This window comes from Botrytis cinerea, chromosome 5, assembly GCF_000143535.2.
Source record: "Botrytis cinerea B05.10 chromosome 5, complete sequence".
Classification (NCBI taxonomy): Eukaryota; Fungi; Ascomycota; class Leotiomycetes; order Helotiales; family Sclerotiniaceae; genus Botrytis; species Botrytis cinerea.
In genome coordinates, this window is record NC_037314.1 from 1,367,414 (window position 1) to 1,387,268 (window position 19,855).

At 43.6% G+C, this 19,855-nt stretch overlaps 2 protein-coding genes across 2 annotated transcripts; both read right to left on the reverse strand.

Moving 5' to 3' along the window:
- Nucleotides 1-726: 726 nt before the first annotated feature.
- Nucleotides 727-3,303, reverse strand: Bcyme1. Its single transcript, XM_024692978.1, has 3 exons — nucleotides 3,153-3,303; nucleotides 1,278-3,095; nucleotides 727-1,206 (listed from the first exon to the last, which is right to left on the reverse strand). Exons 1-3 carry the CDS (start codon nucleotides 3,261-3,263, stop codon nucleotides 781-783), a joined length of 2,355 nt encoding a protein of 784 aa, XP_024548762.1. The 5' UTR covers nucleotides 3,264-3,303; the 3' UTR covers nucleotides 727-780.
- A 1,160-nt stretch (nucleotides 3,304-4,463) lies between these two features.
- BCIN_05g03800 (hypothetical protein) lies at nucleotides 4,464-6,024 on the reverse strand. Its single transcript, XM_024692979.1, has 4 exons — nucleotides 5,879-6,024; nucleotides 5,637-5,828; nucleotides 5,505-5,584; nucleotides 4,464-5,455 (listed from the first exon to the last, which is right to left on the reverse strand). Exons 1-4 carry the CDS (start codon nucleotides 5,951-5,953, stop codon nucleotides 4,567-4,569), a joined length of 1,236 nt encoding a protein of 411 aa, XP_024548763.1. The 5' UTR covers nucleotides 5,954-6,024; the 3' UTR covers nucleotides 4,464-4,566.
- Between the last annotated feature and the right edge of the window lie 13,831 nt (nucleotides 6,025-19,855).

Here is a 19,855-nt window from a genome sequence, read left to right on the forward strand (position 1 = left end):
CTTTTTCATATATATCATTTCTTCTCTAGTATAAAATTCACATCAATTTTTCGGGTACAACAAACTTAGACGTGTATGCTGAACTAAAGTGACTCTTTCGCAATTATATCATGGATTACATTGTCTACTATAACCGTTCAGAAGTATTTTTATCAGCACTTTCGTATAGTCATCTGATCTAATCTAATCTAATGTAATCTAATGTAATCTAGCTAACTCCAAATCTTTGTTGCATGCGTTTAACATGCTAAACTACAACTAAGCAAAGCGTAATAGCAAGTTTGGCGAGAGGAACCACCTAACAATAAGGATACTCGTATCTATATCATGAGTGATGTATGTAAACCAATGACGAGCGAGAACTGTAGGCCGAATGACCAGCGAATAACACAAGTGCAATTCAGCTACTGTGCTATTGTATTCTGTTTGCGTGCATTGTAGTGTGAAGATACGTGGGGATGCTAAACTACAGACCGAGAACATACTTCAGAAATGATGTTCGGAGCATCAGTCGACCCGTTGAGCTACCAAGCCCGCAGAGTTATACAGGTCATCTCAAAATATTAAAAAAAAAGTGAAATTCTAGCGCTAATTATCACTATCTTAAGGCAGAGACATAATTCTCGTTCCCTCTGCCAATAACAAGGCAATAATGCTGTGATCTTCCCAACCATGAGACCACCTCCCATGCTTAATCGTGCAAATAATCGTTACAACACATGTATATGTGTATCCACCACCACCGAAACGCCGTCCCGATGAGTTGAGTGAATCATTCCTTTACTGTGCAAGAGCACCACCACCTGGTGGCCCCTTTGGTCCCTTATCCTCGGGACCTTGGCTTCCAGGGATCGGTGCAAGTGAAGTACCCATACTTTCAGGTACTTTTATGCTTCCCGAAGGGGAAATTGCCCTGCCCACCAATTTCTCTCCTTTAACGACTTTGAAGGCTTCTTCTCTATCTAAGGTCTCGTAGTCCACTAAAGCCTTAGCCAAGAGATCCAGTTCCTTACGCTTAGATTCGATGAGCTTCACAGCACGAAGGCGAGCCTCCTCAATAACGCGTCGAACTTCAGACTCGACAAGCAGCTTGGTTCCTGCGGAGAGATGCTCGTAGTTTGTCATCAAGTCTACATTACCAAGCTCAGGTGACATTCCAAATCTAGTGACCATATTGTATGCAAGGCTTGTGGCAGTTTGGAGATCCTGTTCACAAAGTTAGTATTCTCCCACTTCTTCGGAATCTTTGATATTAGTAATAAGATGGGAAGACCTACACTAGAAACTCCACTAGTGACCTTTGTAGGGCCATATTTGATTTCTTCTGCTACTTTACCTCCCATGCAGACATCAAGTCTGCTCTCATACTCATCCAAAGTCATCGAGTACTTATCCATTGCTGGCAAATGGAAAGTTATACCAAGAGCACTGCCTCGAGGCATAATCGTAACCTTGTGCAATGGATCTGTTCCTGGGGTAAACATGAGAACGAGGGCATGTCCTGCTTCATGATAGGCTGTCATCTCCTTTTCCTTCTGGGAAATAACCATGCTCCTCTTTTCCGCGCCCATCATTATTTTGTCCTTTGCCCATTCAAAATCCAACATAGATACCGCTTTTGCTTTCGCTCTGCTGGCGTGCACAGCAGCTTGGTTAATGACATTCTCAAGTTCCGCGCCAGAAAAGCCTGGTGTACCAGAAGCAAGTGTTTCGATGTTGACATCAGGAGAAGCAATAATCTTTTGCATGTGATGCTTCAAGATCGCCAATCGACCACGTACATCTGGTAGCCCGACGACGACATTTCGATCAAATCTACCTGGTCGTGTAAGAGCCTTATCTAGCAGTTCTGGAAAATTAGTAGCAGCCAAAATGATAACGCCATTGTTTTGCGCAAATCCATCTAGTTCAGTAAGCAGCTGATTGAGAGTTTGCTTGGAATATGCGGCATCCCGAGCATTTCGTTTGCCCCCTATAGCATCCAGTTCATCGATGAATATGATGGCTGGTGATTTGCCTTTCGCAGCAGTGAAAAGTTCTCGAACTCGCTTTGCACCAACGCCAACATATATCTCGTCGAATTCACTACCAGACATGAAGAAAAAAGGAACGCCGGCTTCACCAGCAACAGCACGGGCCAATAAAGTTTTACCTGTTCCAGGAGGGCCAACGAGCAAAACACCCTTTGGAAGTTTTCCACCGAGCGTGGAGAACTTCTCCGGGTTCTTCAAGAAATCTACGAGTTCTTGAAGTTCATCCTTTGCTTCGTCACAACCATGAACATCCGTAAACCTGACATTTTGGTGTTCGGCCTTGGCCTCGTTATCGGCTTTGGCCCCTCCCGGTCTTCTGGCAACGATCGAGTTGAAGCCTTCAATCATCATAGCAACAACAACCAAACTAATATACGTGAAAAGCGCGAAGTAGAGAGCGAATTTGACCCATTTGAAGATAGTGTTGCCCATGGTCTCATCGACAACAACATGCATAGGAGAGTTTTTGTCGCCAGAACCAGATGTTTGAACGCGAGAGGTAGCAATGTTACCTCCCCGAGAAGTAGCAGCGACTGCTTGGCCAATAGCCTGTAATTGTGCGTTGCCCATATTTCCTGCTTGTCCGGAAGGATTTGCCATGCCGCCATTCATTTGTCCTAACATCCCTAGAGCCCTATGATATGCACCTTCACAAGCAGAATTTGATGCGAAATGACCAGTTTGATACCTGTCGGCAATGATGGCTGGCATATTTGCCTTCAATAGCGCTTGGTAAAGAGCATTCTGAGCCGTGGCACTAGTAGGATTCTTGTTTGCAGTTTCTTCCAAGTGAGAGAGTAAATTGTGTGATGTGCTACCACCGAAGAGAGATCTTTGCTGAGATTTGAAATGATTGGTAAACGGCATGGACTGCTGTGGTCGTACAGATGAAGACGTGGATATTTGTCGACAACGAGCCATGGTCAGAATAGACGACGATGGAATGATTGAATTCGCAGTAGAGATACGTTTTGGAGCCGAGGTGGATGCATGTCGAAGGCCTGATGACATCGAGTCCATTCGTGCGCTGGAAGGTGGCACAGGAATTGATCTAGTCGAGAGCTGCGACGGCATTAGTTGGGCCAATTTAAAAGAGATATGGTGTTTGTGTCTACGAACCATTCGCGCCGATGGAAATATCATCTTCGCAAATTGGGTTTCCGGTGCCTTCCGAACGAGAATCCTCAAAGATGTAGCCATCGTGGACAACCCATGAACTGGTGTTGCCATGACTGGCAGAACCAAATAGAATTAGATTTTGAACACCTCCTATCAACCACCACCAAGAGAATGCTTTTGAATATTTCTCCTTGCAAAATTGGTTGGCAGTATCACTATTTCGTCGGCAAAGTCTAAAAAATGAAAATTTGTTGAGCCTCGATGTCGAGGACGTCTTGATTATTGATGCCAAACTGGAACACCGAAGGCAAACTTAAATCACTTCCAGTAGTGCATCATGGAAGAAGGCTGATACCGCCGCGTCTTGATCCACTAAGCCTATTTTGGATTAGTGCAACATGCCGCCCACCAATCTAGATCTGGTTCGACTGTTATCACGTGATTGAGCGAACAGTACCTTCTAAGCTCTGTAACAATTTACCAAGGGGAGATCTAGGATATATATGTTGTGGATACCTATTGTTTACGATTGAGACATCGCTTCAGGAGATGTGTCAGGGGCAATCCCCAAGGAGAGAAAGTAAGAGTCCAAGAAGTCAAGGACTCATACAACCTACCGAACATTGACCTACATCGACCTACATCGGCCGAATAAAGACCTGGAGACTTGCCAATTGACTTTCTTAACCTGGATGCACACGACTCAAGCCTCTATCTTCAATCACCGGCAAGAGAAAAATAAACCAAGTCACGAAGTTCAGACGTAGATGATATTATACTATTCATTTAGCTATATACTGCTACTACTATATAAATACACACCAGACTTTCCTTTCCAAATTGAATACCGTATCCAATTCCGAATCCCATTTCCAAAACTAATAAACATTTAAATAAGTGTTGATACAGATGACAAGCCCGGCCTTGATCACCAACCTCTAGGCACAAATAGCAGGGTACGCTTCCAGATGCGCGAGTATATAACATAAAGGGAATGACCTCGTTGAACTCATGGCGCCATAATATCCCCTCCTCATTATGTACCCTTCCTCCACCTCCCTCTCCTCCCATCCAATATTAGATCCAGCTTCAACTGTACGCAAAACTGAACAGATACTACTATAAAACAAGAAAAGTAATGAAACAAAAAAAAAGTTTGTTAAAATGCCGCGACAGGCTGATTATTCCGAAAAGAAGGGCTGGAATGTCTGGCTGGCGGATGAGATGCATTCGTGAATGCCGTTAATGTACTAGGTATATCGCGGATAGACTCGGAGAAGTGAAAACTTTTGCTGATGAAACGGAACAAACTGTAGTCCTGTGTGCCTCAGTCCTTGGGTATACGACGTCTTATTAATGATACAATCGCTAAAGAGAGTTTCGAAACGAGCGTGTGGTTGACTATTCAGTGTTGTTACAAATTCTCAATGCGAGCACTGGGCATTTGTAGTGATGGATCATCAAATGTCTCAAGCTTATGCCATGGGTCGCTGAAGACGGTAACCTGAGGATACATTGGCACATTGCTGATCACTTCAGGTTGTTGGTAAGGAGTACTCTCATACCACTGGCCATGCTCGGGAGGTTGTGGATATTGGTGTTGCAATTGATGCTGCACTTGTGCGACTGGTGATGGAATCGATTGAGGTGTTGGCACGTGCTGCTGGTAATGAATCATTGGCTGTGATTCAGTTGGTGACTGGCCGTGAATAGCGTATGTAGGAACGTGAACCGAGTGTTGCGCGTGTGTATAGTAAGGTTCCTGGGAGACTGGACTGGCGCGGGAGTGAGAAGAGTAACTACCGGGGCTGCTTTGTAGTATTTCCTGAGGGTGTCTCTCCATGGAATGTCGAGGAATGTGGTACGTTTGAATTGGAGCTGGATTAGTGTTCAAAGTTGCGACTCCGGGGTTGTTCTGTTCGGGAACATAGTAAGAAGCGTGCTGAAGACTAGGCTGTCTTTGCATAACGTGATGGTGCTGATCTGGAATAGGACCGTATGCCTGAGGGCCTCCCGAAAGACTGTGTCTGTGGGCATACGCTTGTGGCATGGGGTATCCATCAATATGTTGATGTTGTCCAAAATCCGCGAATGAGTGTGCTCTATGCATCTGATGTCCATGTGGAACACCTGGAACTGTCAAGTGCTGAGGCCACTGAATTTGACTAGAGTGATGTTGAGGAGTGGTTGGCGATTCCCCGCTGTCAGAATCAGATGTCTCGCCGTCATCAAGCTCTGATGAATGGATGCCGCGCTGATGCGAACGTCGTTGATGCTTGACCATTGTAGTCTTTCTACAGAAGCTGTTTCATGTTAGTACTGATCAAACTACAATTTCTCTGTAGCACAAACCTCTTCAAGCAGCCATCGTGTGCGCATTTGTAAGGTCTCTTGCCTGTGTGAATACGTCTATGACGGGCAAGACTAGATGACTATGCGGTAACATTAGCAAAAGTCTCATCGACTTCTCTTTGCATTTCTTACGTCAGAAAATCGTTTGCCACAGCCAATGTGTTGGCATTGATGAGGCTTCTCGCCAGTATGTGTACGAATGTGCACTGTCAAGGCACTTCTTTGGATGAAACTTTTCCCGCATCCTGGAGTTACGCATGAGTAAGGCCTCTCATTTGTATGTATGCGATAGTGACGCTGAAGGTCAGATTTTCTGTTGAAGCTCTACATTCACTGTCAGCTGACGTTGTATTCATTGCATTGGTAGGTCGTACCTTGGTGCATGTTTTCCAGTCGCATTGAAAGGGGCGTGCGTTTTGCTCGTTCTCGACTAGCTCCATGACGTCCATTATGTATTCCTAAATTGTATCTATCGAGGTTGAAGTATTAAGTCTCAAGAGAGAGTTGGTCGGTTGCGGCCGATGTTGTAAGAGCCTGGTCGAGCAATGGACTGAGAATTTGATATATAAGAAAAGCAGGTGATGTGAGTCGGTTGCCTGGTATGCAAGTGATGTCGATTAGAGACCCAATGGGAGAATCTTGTAAGATACAAAGCGTCCAGCGCAAATAGCGTTGAGCGAGAGTGATGATTGGCGATCTGACTTGGAGAAGGCCCTGGCAAGAAGGTATTATAAGAGGAAAGTTACGATAGTTCTCGTAGACTGTGTACAAGAATAGCACGAAACTTTCAAAGAGATCTGAGGAAGTCAGAGAATTGAAGACAGGATGAGTTTGATGAAGTAGCAATGTGAGCAGGAAGAGTTCATATACATACTTTTTTTGGATGCGGGATATGGACTGGAGCTTGTTAATCATCCACCCAAACACGGAATGGTGGGGCGCACGAGCAATAGAGGGAAACTGTGAACGTGGTAAGGAGGCTAAAGTTGAGGTTCCTGGATCTAGCTCTAGCTTGTGCTGTGTCGGGTCATGCGAGTGGCTGGACAAGGTGTGAAAAATAAGGGTTCTCGGCAGGTAGACTCGACTAACTGGTGAAAATATGGTCTGGTTGTTTCGACGTCAAAGTGTCTCTGAAGTGGTGTGGGAGTGTGGATATGTTAAAGTTGCGAAACAAGGACCATTCTTGAAGTAGAATCGTCGGGAAATCAAAGGCGGCTGAGATCGACGACTTTAGTTTTCTGGGGGAGTCGAGAAGGATGATGGTTGTAAGAGTGATTTTTTGAATGTGGATTCCGAAGAAAGATGCAAGATATGGATGTCCAGCTTTTTTGTAGCGGGAAGATGCTTGATGGTTTAAAGCTTTTTAAGGTAGGGAATCTAGAGATGGCATGGCGCCTTGATAAGATATGAGATGCTTTATAGCTCGAAGGCAAGATTCCGTTCAAGATATTAGACTTTTGTTCTGACTCGTGCGGCTTGTATCTGCAATACAGTGGGCAGTGAACGAACTGGAATTCTCGTGAGTAAATACGTTTTTCCCCACGAAGAAGAAAGTGCAAGGTAACGAGGGACCCCAGCAGGATATGCGAGGATGATATCGTAGACCAGGTAGGCAGTCAATCAACATCAACCAACAACGAGGTAGTAGGGCAGGGCAGTCAGGGCCTCCCTCGATTTCCAATTGTGAATGAAGCAATTCAAGGAGGATGGCAATATGGGGACAGTGCAAGGAAAGCTGTGGATGCAATATCGATCTCGAGAGACGAGTGAGATTTTCACATCCGACTGAATTATCCTTGGCTCTTGAGATGATAGTTGACCCTCTTCCCTCTTTTGTCTAATGATAATCCGATCGGTAGTCGAATAAGTTGTTGATTAATGTGGAATTGAAGAATTTAAGTTATAATAATGAGTTGATGGAAGTGGAGTCCAATCATCGTTTTCGCCTCCTCGTGTATATGATCATAAATCCTAGAATGAACGGTTTTGTCTTCTTTTTGCTTCTTTTCTTGCTGCTTCCTTTTTCTTCCCGTTTCTTATTGCTCGTTGTATGTAAACATCTTCTTTTCCTTCGTTTTTCCGCTGCGTTCGATACAGATCATTCCCTCTGCCTGGGTAGCAGAGAGAAAAGTGGAAGTAACCAAAACATTGCATTCCGTAAGTACCTACGTATTCTACTCATGCTGCTTGTTTTGGACTTACTGATACAGCGAATTGTAAAGGTATGAAAGGCAGGCTATTCTCCTTTGAGGCGAAGATTTGGATATTAGCCGTACACTAGTAAACCATTCCGTCCTGCAGTCTGCAGCAAGTCTGCATCAGAATTCGTACATGGGGCTCTTGGATAGTATCATATCATTGGACTGATGAAGGACTGGCTGGGACCAGGAGGCTTCTTTTTGAAGTTGGAGATATAGGGAAAACAACAAGGTTGGTCGTTAGACAAGGATAAATAGTGGGATTTTCAGGTCCCTTTTCCGCTTTTCGCTTTCTGCCGCACTTTCTTCTGCGCCAACTAGTACCCGAGTAGTACAAGCGTCCAAGTAGCTAGTACTCCACAAAGCTATACTAGTCTTTTATACTACTCTGTAATAACTAGACTCTAAAGCTGTCTGTCGCATTGTATAATTTATATTTCGATTCATCGCTTCCGATGTACCTAAACGGTTAGAGATGTATATATAGTAGTTTACTATATATGTACCTATCACATACCTGATATGCTAAAAGGAAGTTTACTCGACGATAACTGGACGTCTAGTAGTATTATATCAAGCTTTTAGTGTCGGAGAAACTTTCGAGAATGGTGGGAGAAAGGAGAGACCTGAATAGTGAGTAACGCTTTACGATTCATATACACCTACTTGTCTATACAAGAGCGAATTTCAATCTTTCTACATGTACTACGCATACACTACCTGGGTAGGCATTATTGGATACTCCATAAATATGACATAACTCAATCGAAACCCGGATGTATAATAAGAAGATTTAGGTTATATAATAGAAAATTCGGGAATTATTAATGGATTTCTGAGTATCATATGTATCTCGATATAGCTGTAGTCGATAAGGAAGCAAGAGTTTGCTGTGCATGTCAACTAGAAGTAGCAGTAATCGATATAAAGGCTTGCTTGTCAGCTTGTCCATACAGATAGTTCTGGCCACAGCTGTCTCTGATAAACGAAAATAGGTATTTCGTGCTGCATCTTTTGAAAGTAGTTAATGGAAGAAGCTCCGAAGGGCGAGGCAAGAGGCCTTGTCGGTTGTAGTCACCCATAGCCTCTCCCATGCAAGGATATTTCGCCCAAGATAGGTCCTCAACCGCATGCATGGGTTTGACTAGCATAAAGTGTGGTGGAGTCGTCACGTTACAGTGAAAACAAAATTTCTCAAGGGGAAACCATGATTCTCCATCATACCGGATCTCGCAACAGCCCAGACTACCCTGTAAGAGATGTTCCAGTGCGCCTCGATATTTCCTGGCTGCTAAGCCCCAAGGTAATTTCAGGGCTAGATGTCGTTCCACTGATGATGTTGAAATGACTCTTGTTTTAATGTTGAATCCTTGAAAAGATTGCAAATACTGGAGTACCGTGATTGACCGACCAATTTAGTACTTGTCGTTTTGTGACGCCTCTTTATCTTAGACATTAGAGGGCATTAACTTCACTCTATTGACTCGAGTCTCTAATATTCACATTACTTCAAAATCATGAGACGTCGGAGGTAAAAGTCACAGGACTAGAGTCACAGAATCATAATTCCCCAAATAATTCCCATGCCAGCTTTTTCGGAGCAATTTTGTCATACTATCTATCTCCAATAATAATGATGAAATTATGTTCCCCTTTCGGCCGTTAGAGAGGTATAGGAGGATTGTTATATATCCAAATTCAGACAGAAAGATCAATTAATTTTACAAAAAGGTACTAGGACCAAATACTGTTGATGGCCAACAAGAGCTAGAACCAAGACGCTATCTACTTCGTAGTAATCTCAACAAGATGCTTTACTAGCAGTGTTGTCTTTTTGCCATGCCTTCCTTGAAGCGAATTCGAATCGCGATTGATGACCTAACTCACGAGCAACGATGTAGTAGAGTAGAAACGTTCCAACGAACTGACTCTTTCTTTAACCTCCAGAATCTAGATACATATCGTACACACACACTACAATTAGTGGCATCTAAAGTCTATTGTTGATAAGATTGTGTTGTTGCTCTAAGGTTAGAGAGAAGAAATCCATTCGTTAATGAAATCATGACTGATTTGAGTTTGTGGGAATTTACGCTGGCAGATATCCTGGCTGAACTCATTCTTGATTGGGATTTTGGAGGTACATTTTGAACCATTCGGCATCGTTCAATCTCCCTTGTCTCACGGATGCGTGCCGTCCACACACACACGACCTCATAAAACCTTGTTCCCTCGCGATTGCAGGGAATGAGGTGAGAGGTAGTAAAAATAGTGTCCGGAGTACGGATTACGAGTAGAGTTAGGAACAAAAGCTTAAGAAAAACAGTTTATTTGTCGTTTAGTGTTGGTGTTATTGTTTGTTTTTTTTTTCGATTGTTTTTTTTTTAAAAAAAATAAAAAAAAAACTATACGATTACTTAATAAACAATACGTTTGAGCCTGATATTATAAGAGGTACAAGAAAGAAGTATAGAGAAGATAGCTTTGGAACTCCTGAGATGTAGTTAGTAAGTAGTAATACAAAGTTAGAAGATAAAAGTCTGTGGACATAGTTATACAATTAGGCGAATGAAGTATCGTTTAGTTTATTGTAAGATAGGCAAGATGAATTTCTAAGTTGCTGTACTTACCTAGGTATTCAAGGAGACAATTCTCCAATTGCTGAGATTTATACATCAATGTCAACCTCTTTATTAAAACCAAGTGAATTCATCATGCGTATGAATAATATTGGAAAATTCTCCTATTCGCTCAATTCTTTGCGACGCTGCAGGAACAACTGCATTATCCACAATGAAACAAACCTTTTGGAAATCTAACCACCAGCATGAATCACCTGCCAGGTACTCAACTGCTCATCATTTCTTGATGATCTCAAAGGTCATCTCTTGGGTCTTTTGGTCTGTGGTTCAAATAAAGCTGATTCTGTGATGTACTTGACCACCTCTGATGAGATTGTTATTTCTTCAGAGTGCAAACGAAGGGATGTGAATTTCGACTCATAACTTACTTCATTATACCTCACCGGCAGATTATCAATGGAATTCATGGTATCTACTGCCTAGTCATGCCAGGTACAAAGTTCTGAAACATACATTATATATATATAAACTATATATATCGTAAATGCGCGTGTTCAATTTTTCCAAGGCGAACGTGGGGCACGCACTACGTAGATTTATGTCCTTTGCTAATAAACCAGCCGGTTGAAATGAGATTTTCACCAGCATACCATTTCTATATCCTATCTATAAACAACGGTTCTGGTACTGAATATGGATAAGGGGCTCGACTGCAAGGATTCTGCAGGGCATACATGAAACGACCTTCGAAACCCTCAGACTATCTTACACATCGGCATGTCTCCTAATGCGGCATCGCTGTACTAATTTGTATTCCAAATTGAGTCTCTGCGCCCCCAATTATCTTGGAAATGTCATGAAAAGGAGCCTCGTTGTAATAATGCTTCTAGATAGTACCTGAGACGATGAGATTCACAGGGGACGACGAATGTTCCTGCTCCGCCATGAGGCGACGCGAAATGCTTCATTCCCTGGGGGACGGCTTGCGTTTCCTCGGTGGTATTCAATGTAGGCTTGATAGAAGGCATACTTTCATGTTTCTAAACTTGTGGCCCCTTGGTGAATGTCTTACGAATTTATCCTGACTTCAATAATTTAGCCAAATTTGCAAATTGATTTTATGCCTTTGATCAAGATAAATCTTAGTATCCAGATTCGAAACGAGCGATACAACGTCTTCTTTGCCGAAATCTTCTGGATGTTTGTCTAGACAGTTGATGAGCAACGGTCATCTGAATGTTCTAGCTTTAAGACTGCCCGCACCGTCGTTGCAAGTCTGCAAAACCACAGGCCAAGTGTTCATGAAATCAAAGGTGGCTTTCTGGTTGATACGGAGAAAGCTTCAAACACAGGTCAAACGCCGGTCACATTAGCATCATCAATTACTTAGAAGACAACAATTACATGAACGACTAGCTGTGGTAGCTACACTTGTTCAACCTAGATTCGATCTATCACGCTACAGTCCTATCACACGTACATAACGTGAAGGGTTTGTACCGCGGGAGTTAACACTACCATCCCACCCTGACTCAATTCATCGAAGCTCTAAATGCCTTGGAAAAACGCAGCCATCATCAATTCATTGCAGCCCAACAGGCACGTCGGATGGTGAAAGGTATAATAAGCTACTGTTAATCACGCCACAAATAATTGACCATGAACCTGTCAGCTCCATTCGGTAATTGCACTGCCGGATCTGCTTTCTTTTTTGTTTTTTTCGATGGAGAAATTTGCACCTCCATTTCCAGTTGCAGAATAACACAACGATGCACTTAATCACGTCAAGGATTTACAAAACAATACTTCGGTAAGGTCATACGAGATTTGGGGATCTTCAATAGCATAGTACCAATACCCTATCTGCCTAGTAGATATTCGTTTTAGCCTCAATATTTCGGTTCGTTTCTGTTAGCTTCACGGTCACTCTCTAATGCAACTGTTAACATTTTCGGCTTAGTTGAGCTATTCTTCTTCATTCCATGCATACATAGAGACAGAGTGCATCATCGTCAAGTATCCCCGTTATGCATATGCACAAGAACCCAGTTCTTTCACGGTAAAAGGAAGCTCAACGTTCGCATAAGCTTCTCCAAAATTTGTGCTTATTATATCACCCCGTGAAAAATCCATATGCCATTAAAATCAGAGAAATGCTACGCAAAGTATCACTGCCGTAGTGCAACTACAAAGTATATTCACATGCTGGCACTGTTAGTACAGTGGAGAAGCACATGATAGCTACCGTGTGTCGATCAAGAACGTGCGTAGCATGAGTCCAGTCAACAAAGCCCAGAGGGAGTGGGAGACTAATAATGAGATTAGCAATTGAGAGCATGGCGGGGCATGTATCTCCATGAATCTTAATATCATAGTACCGTGTAATGTCTCAAGAATACTTGTAAATTAGGCCTCGACTATCCCTACATGGGCGATTCGAGTCAATCAATCCTGAGGTGACTCTCTCGCTTATGCTTAATATGATTAGCATTGCGAAACAGTCACCAAGTGCCGTGAATTAGATCGAATGCCGGACAATACGACCCGAACTAGTCCTTCAAATCCTTCCCGCCACGAGATTAGAGTTGGAAGTAATAAACAATCATTATCTCAATACACTTAATGACTGGTGGGGCAATCAAATTTCCTCGAATCACTCATCACATCTTGTGACACACTATGAAGCCTCGAATAATCTCGAGTCAATGATATGTGTAAGTTTTATGCTCACAGTTCAATATTGTCAAACCGGGAGTCGAGGAGACACATCCGGGGAAGGCTTATTGTGTGTGACCAAGAGTGAGTGAACGGCCACTTGCCGAATTAGTACCCGCGGGGTACCACCTCGTCATTCAACGTATCATTATCATTGCTTTTTCTTCAAGATAAGGGTAAAAAGCGGGATCCTTCCGAACAAAAGCAGTATCAAATAATGTTTTCTTTTGCTTCGTTATCAAACAGCTGTAGCAGTTGTGGTTCTTCGCCTTCCCCTCGTCAATACATCAACCCGCGTATTGATATCATGTGCAGCTTCGTAATGCTCCAGATGCGTTTGTTCTTTCTCCAATTAAATACATCCATTGTGGAAACCACACAAACTGGCGGGGGGCGTAATCATCATTACTGTACATACTGTTTGTATGTATCTACAATATACAGTAATAGCTAATCTGTAAAATCTCCAGCTGCAACACTGTAGTTTTCATGTCCACTTTCAGGTTTCCAACCCTTTCAAAGCCTTCCCCCAGACTAAGCATTTAGCCGACCAATATTCAATCCCATCCTCTAACCCTGTTTTATCTCTGCATCTTTCATCATCCTTCACAAATCTGCAGTACTTTTGGAACATCTTTGAGTTACAGCACAGTGTCTCCAATTACTGCATTTCAATGTCGCATCTTACACCGCTGAATTATGCCTGTCACTACTACTACTTAATTTCCTATCAAGCATTGTCCAACGATGCCTGATTGTAGCTTCCATAGTTGGTCGCCCAAGGTCTCTTCAGGCGAAAAGCCCAATGCTGTATACATCCTCGAGCATTGACGCCGCAATTACACGGGTTGGAGCACCTGCATCCTTCCCGTACCTGAGAACCAACCCTCGGTAGCGAATCTTGTGCAACACGGCCCGGCACGGATCAATAAATCATTTTCCGCTTAATGCGCTTCTCCTTTTATCTACTTGTCTCGTTGCGAAAGACCTGATAGTGAGACATCCTGTCACATATTGAGCTGATACAACTGAAAATCACCCTGCATGCAAAAAGGGTGAGCTACGGAAAAAATCCATATTATCAGATCGGTTATTGATATCTCTTATTTCCTGTTATTGGAGGCGCAATCTCGTGACTTGAATTGCATATCAAGACCAACCAGTACCTAGGTAACTGGCTGTCTGGTCAGCCCCTTCTACCAAGGCAAGCAAGTGCTTGGACGCTCGCAACGTGATTCTGTTCATCACATGATCATCTACAAGAAGTATCTTTTCAATATCACAAATGTCTCAAAATATCCACTTTCTGTTATCGCCATGTTCTTTCAACAAGCAAGTCCAAGCGTACATGATCGCCTTTACTTGTCAACTCTTTGAACCGTACCTTGCATTTCTCCAACTCTTGTACGTCGCTTTGAGTCTTCACACACGTGTAGACAGGTTACAATTGTCCTCCGTTATTGTCTTTCAATGTCTTACACAGTTCTATTCTTGCACCTAAGACGTCACAGGGAATTTAATTCAAAGCTTCCGTTTGTCACTTCGCATGATCAGCTTTTGATACGGGGCGTTGTGAATCCACTTGCGATATCTTTACTATCTCTAACCATCTTTGATGTCAATCATGGGTCACAACTGGGAAAATGTTCTGGCTTTTCAAACTATTCATAAACCTGTGCCAATATTATCAAACTTCTAGACATGACATCGCTTCGTTTGCCTTGATTTGGGACTAGTACTGACTACCATACTTGAGTACTCATTTTGTCACAATCGTCTAACTGGAAATAGGCTGCGACTTACATTAAACACACAGACGTTTAAGATCGTGTAGATTGTACATACGAGCGTACAGTTTAAACAGGTCCTGAAGAGTGTAGGTGACTCAATGTTAGTGCTACTGCACTGACATACGATGAGTTGAACCGTCCTTCATGTCCCTTTAATTTCCGCTAGATGTATCTTTTCACACATAACAAGCCTAAAATAGCCATACTCTCACCAAGCTGGGTCTTTGACCACGCCTACCATACCAGATATCTGCATAATCATCGGCTTCAACTGCGAAATATGATCAACAGCCACTTCAGAATCTAGGCGCTTCTCGATTTTCAAGCCCCTGGTGTCTACTCAACGCTCTATTTGTGATGAACCTGTACGCACGTTTTATTCTTCCCCTTCACGGCGTGAACTGCAACAAGCATGTTCTATCAATAGCAGTCTGAAGACCCTGTAACAACTGCCCTGCATTGCCTTACATATTACATTGCGTTGATCATACATAGATATACTCCGAAGTCCCGAAAAGCATGGGGGTCATGGAGGCATCCCAACGTCAGCGGCTTAACATCGTTAGATTGTTGGACAGCGAAATATACTCCGAACCATGGAGTTAACATTCCCTAGGAATCGTCAATTCCCAATAGCATTCAAGGTCTTCCTAGAATACATCCTGCTTATTTACTTATTTAGATGTGAACCCCACAGAAGCTACATGGCCTGTCCCGAATACCTGGAAGAGTTGGTGGGAAGGTTAATATCAATCCTGAACAATGATCCTCACCCCGCGATCCAGCCAGGGCCAACTTCCGCCACCATGATACCTGGAAGGGCACTTAATGCGATGCTCTCTTCTACCAGCTATCCATGTTCAATCTTCGGCTCTGAAAGTCTTTGAAAAGTTTCTTCGCTTCCAGGTTCGATTGGCAGAGTTTGATTGGTTTGATTGTGACAGTTGCCCAGTTGTTTACAAGCTAACTCGCTACGTTTCTTGTACTCCGCCACCACTGTCAACTTATGAACACAGCATTGGCTCTTAAGCTTCCCGTCTATGCTGGTAAGCTTTTCTCGGGAGGGGTCGGAAAGATATCCTGAAGTTACTATTGCGCCTCACTAGACATGCATCGGATTTAAGGCAGGCTGAACAATACTTTGTTCCGGCCTGTCAATGACTCGAACATCAAGGCCTAATTTCCCCTCCACCTTCTTACCCAAGTTACTCTTGTGTATTAGTGACAGCCACAGCACACTCACCAACACCCTTTGTTTTATCATATCTTTTCCACGTAAATTATTGAGTCATTAGCCCCATTGATCTGTGTAAAGTGTCGTGTATACGAATCCGATCCCCCCTACCACTCTTCCCGGTTTACAACGATACTGCATAAAGTAAAATATTCCGAAATGCCAAGGGGAAATCCTCCAGGTAAGGTTACAATAACCGCAAAAAGAAATTAAACTTTCCTTAAATTCTACGATTGGGAACTCCGCAATTCATACACAGACATACTTAGTATTCACACCTGACATTAGATCATTGATTGCCAATCTTCCTTGTGGCCCGAGGCTCTCCCGAACGAAAATCCCTCGATGCCTTCAGCCTTCTTTCTATAGCACCTTCTAAACTGCAAGCTATCACAAATCTGGCGCTGGTGTCAACTCGATAGAACGATTGCCACATTCAATTTAACGCTACGCGAGGTCGTTCCTGGTTCCCGTTCCAAATCTCTTCTCGGTATCATGAAGCCCGCCAATCCTCATCTTACTCCTATCTAACTCGAATGTAACATTCCAAGCTTCTCGCTACTCACTGCCAATGACGATGGTGATGACTGCCAAAGTTTTTTTCACAATCGTGTTTAGCTATTCATTCATCTCTGTGTCCCCCCCCCCCCCCGCTACCACGATCCACCGCTGGAACTAGGTTTCCATTAGTGTGGCATTACCCGGTAAACCCTAGAAGATCACCCCATCAATCCCTGTCGCTGATCAATACCTAATCCCTAAGAAACCATGATCTTTCTAGGCTCGTCTATACCTTACCAGTATCTCTGATCTTCTATCCACACCATCCTCATTCCTTGCTAGGTGTGTTTTTCTCTCTCAACCAAAATGGAAATGGCTAAACTCTCTCCTTTAGTCCACATGCGCACTGTCTGGAAGATCTCGGATTATTTACTACCAGAAGTAACTTTGCTGTTAATCTCACGATTCGTGCCGTATTCTAATCACTGGGTTAGAGCGATCCCGAAATATGCAGGCTCTAAGTGATGGGCATTATATCCCACTGGCATATAGCTTTCCAAGCTACAAACATGCATGCACTCCGTACAGTACGTACAGTAGCTACAGGAAGTAACTGTTAAAATCATGCACTATTGACGAAAGCCTGAAACTCAATCTACACTGGCCAAAACGACATCATTGTGTGGACAAACAGGTAAGAGTCGTAGATGTTTATCGTCATCATCGAAACTCTCTTCTGTTGACGAAACTTCCATTTTCTGTCATTCGATACACTGAAGCAAGCCCATCGAACATACTAGTCCATGATCATACGAGTTTACAATGGCGGAACGAGACGGCGCACTTCTTTCTATCTTTCCGATTGGGAGATAACCAGTCTGCCATTGAATCAGTGACTTCGTGCAGGGAGTCAGCTATCTTGTGCGACAGCCAGCCACTGGGTGCCATGTATTCCCGAGGCATTGTGTGAAGTGAGGAGGTGAGGAGAAAGGTGCCTGATACTTGTTTCAATACCTACCCCAGTACGGGCATTATCTTCCATACGGATGTATGCACTGCAAGTTTTGTCATTCTTTGCTCACATCATTCTTTTGCCACTGGGGGTATCCATTTTCCTCTGTGCACGCCGCGAAGCCCGAGGTACAAGCTGGATCGTGACGAGAATACCTTAATTCAAGTCTTGAATTCAAGGTCTGTACGGATATCAAATTAAAGGGTCGGGTCTACTCCACCTATAGCTGTCGCTGCGTCGCGGAAACTATTTAAGAAATGCGTAGCCAAGTTTGCTCTCGGCCTATTTGCAATTTTTGGCAGAGATTTCCACAGTGGACCCTTAGACACACAGACTGTATGGGCCACGAGGTCACTTGAGTGAGTGCTCGAGTTGCCTTTTCACGGACATGTTTTTTGTGGGGGAGACGGATATGTTGATGGTAATTTCATATCGATGGCTATTTTCAATTCTTGTCATTGTCTCTACGGTATGTGCGGAGCTTTTGCCTTCAGAGTTTGCAATCCACATACTCTTTTAAACCGTCATCTTTCGTTAAGAACTTCCTCTCCTAAAACCCATACACCTCTTGCCGGCTAAGTATCTGCGTATCGGCGAAAGGAAGCTAGTCAAAACAACTCCGCGAGCCCTTTGGACAATTGCAAAGACCGAAAATCCGAGTATGAGTCTATTATAATATTTGGAATCTATTTCAAGCATGTACACTGTTAATGATGAACGAGATTTTCCCACATGGCTCAGGGGCCACCATCACCAGCTCATCAAGCGACGAGCTATGGAGACTATCAGCAAAAACTTTCCGAATTTTTTCCGAAGGCTTGATGCTAGTTTCCTGTGGCTGGACTACTTCCTACTCATTTTGCTGTCTTTGCTACCTTGATCTGTATTTTCTTGGTACATTTGGGTGTTTCTTTACGAAGATGATAGGAGTATAGTCAGTGCTATACCAAGGCGCTGTTTGTCCCTTACTTCATATCCCACATGACCACACCCCAAATTGCTGGATTGTTGTGACATCCAAGATGTCGAGATGTCTCGCAAGGCTCTATGGTGAGTCTCTTCGAATTCACCACTTTCACTCTTCGGCAGGAGCGTCTCACACAGTAATCCAACATGGAATTGCTCATTGGATCACCACAATTAAAAAAGGCCCAAATGTGACTTGAAAAGGAAACGCCCATGGCTCCGGTACCACGGCCAAGGTTGTCTTGGTGTTACGGTACATGCCTATGATGTCGGTAGTATCGGTACTCATTCCAAGCTGTCGCATCCCGTGTAGCCGGTGCAGTCCGTTTGAAAAGGTAAAACATCGTCGTGTGTCTCCGAAACCCCTGCAAACATGAATGCTACCTTGCGAGCCGAGAAAAGCCACCGTCGCCACGGCTTCTCCGTCGTCAAACATTGCTGTATCGCGAACAGATGGGCTGAGATGGGAGGGTTGCTGCATTTTCAATTGGCTGTTATGGCGACATGGATGCGGTAATTTACGACATGTCAAAGGAACAAGACTACGATAAATGGATTTCAAACCTCCAAGGCCAAGTAGAGCATGGTTCTAATGCGTAGCCATGCGTAGCTGATCGATAATCAATCCTGATCTCTCACGAATGATGCGTAATCGAAAAATTAAATTATGGAGCAACGTCCCGACCAATGTGTGAAGTCGTAACCGTAAGAACAAAAAAAAGTGCATCGCCCACCACAGCTGAAATTTATATTTAACGGCGGTGACATGGGAATGGAACCCGCGAGATCATGGTTCTGTGCAGGGTTTGGATCCATCCATGTGATTGATAGTAATCCCACATCGCCATGAAAAAGTCTGGGCATCAACCCCGCGTGTTGTCAGGCTTACGGCAAAAGCAATCACGACGAACCACTGGGGGGTTGAGAATCTTCCGACCGTCTGGACCAACTCTGACACCCAATCCGCCATCAATTCGTGGGGGCGTCGTGGATGAGAACTGGGCTGTTGGATCGCTATCAATTCTCACATCTACATCTGTATCTGTATCTCCATCTCCATCTGCGTCTGCATTTGCATCTGCATCTGCATCTGCAGGCACACAGAGCATTATTCACAAAGACGGATGCCTTCCTCAAGTAGATAATCTTGCGAGCGTCCCTCCCTCTAAATGCTGACTGCTTTTCCACTCTCTTAGTGATACATTTTTCTTCTTCCAAAAGCAACGTTATGGATTTATGGACTGTATCTGTGGAGCCCGTCAGATAGGGGACTGGGGTTAGGGGTGTGATGGTAATCCCAGAGAGAGCACATCGAACATCACCAATTGTTGGAATTGGAAATTTGGAGTTTGG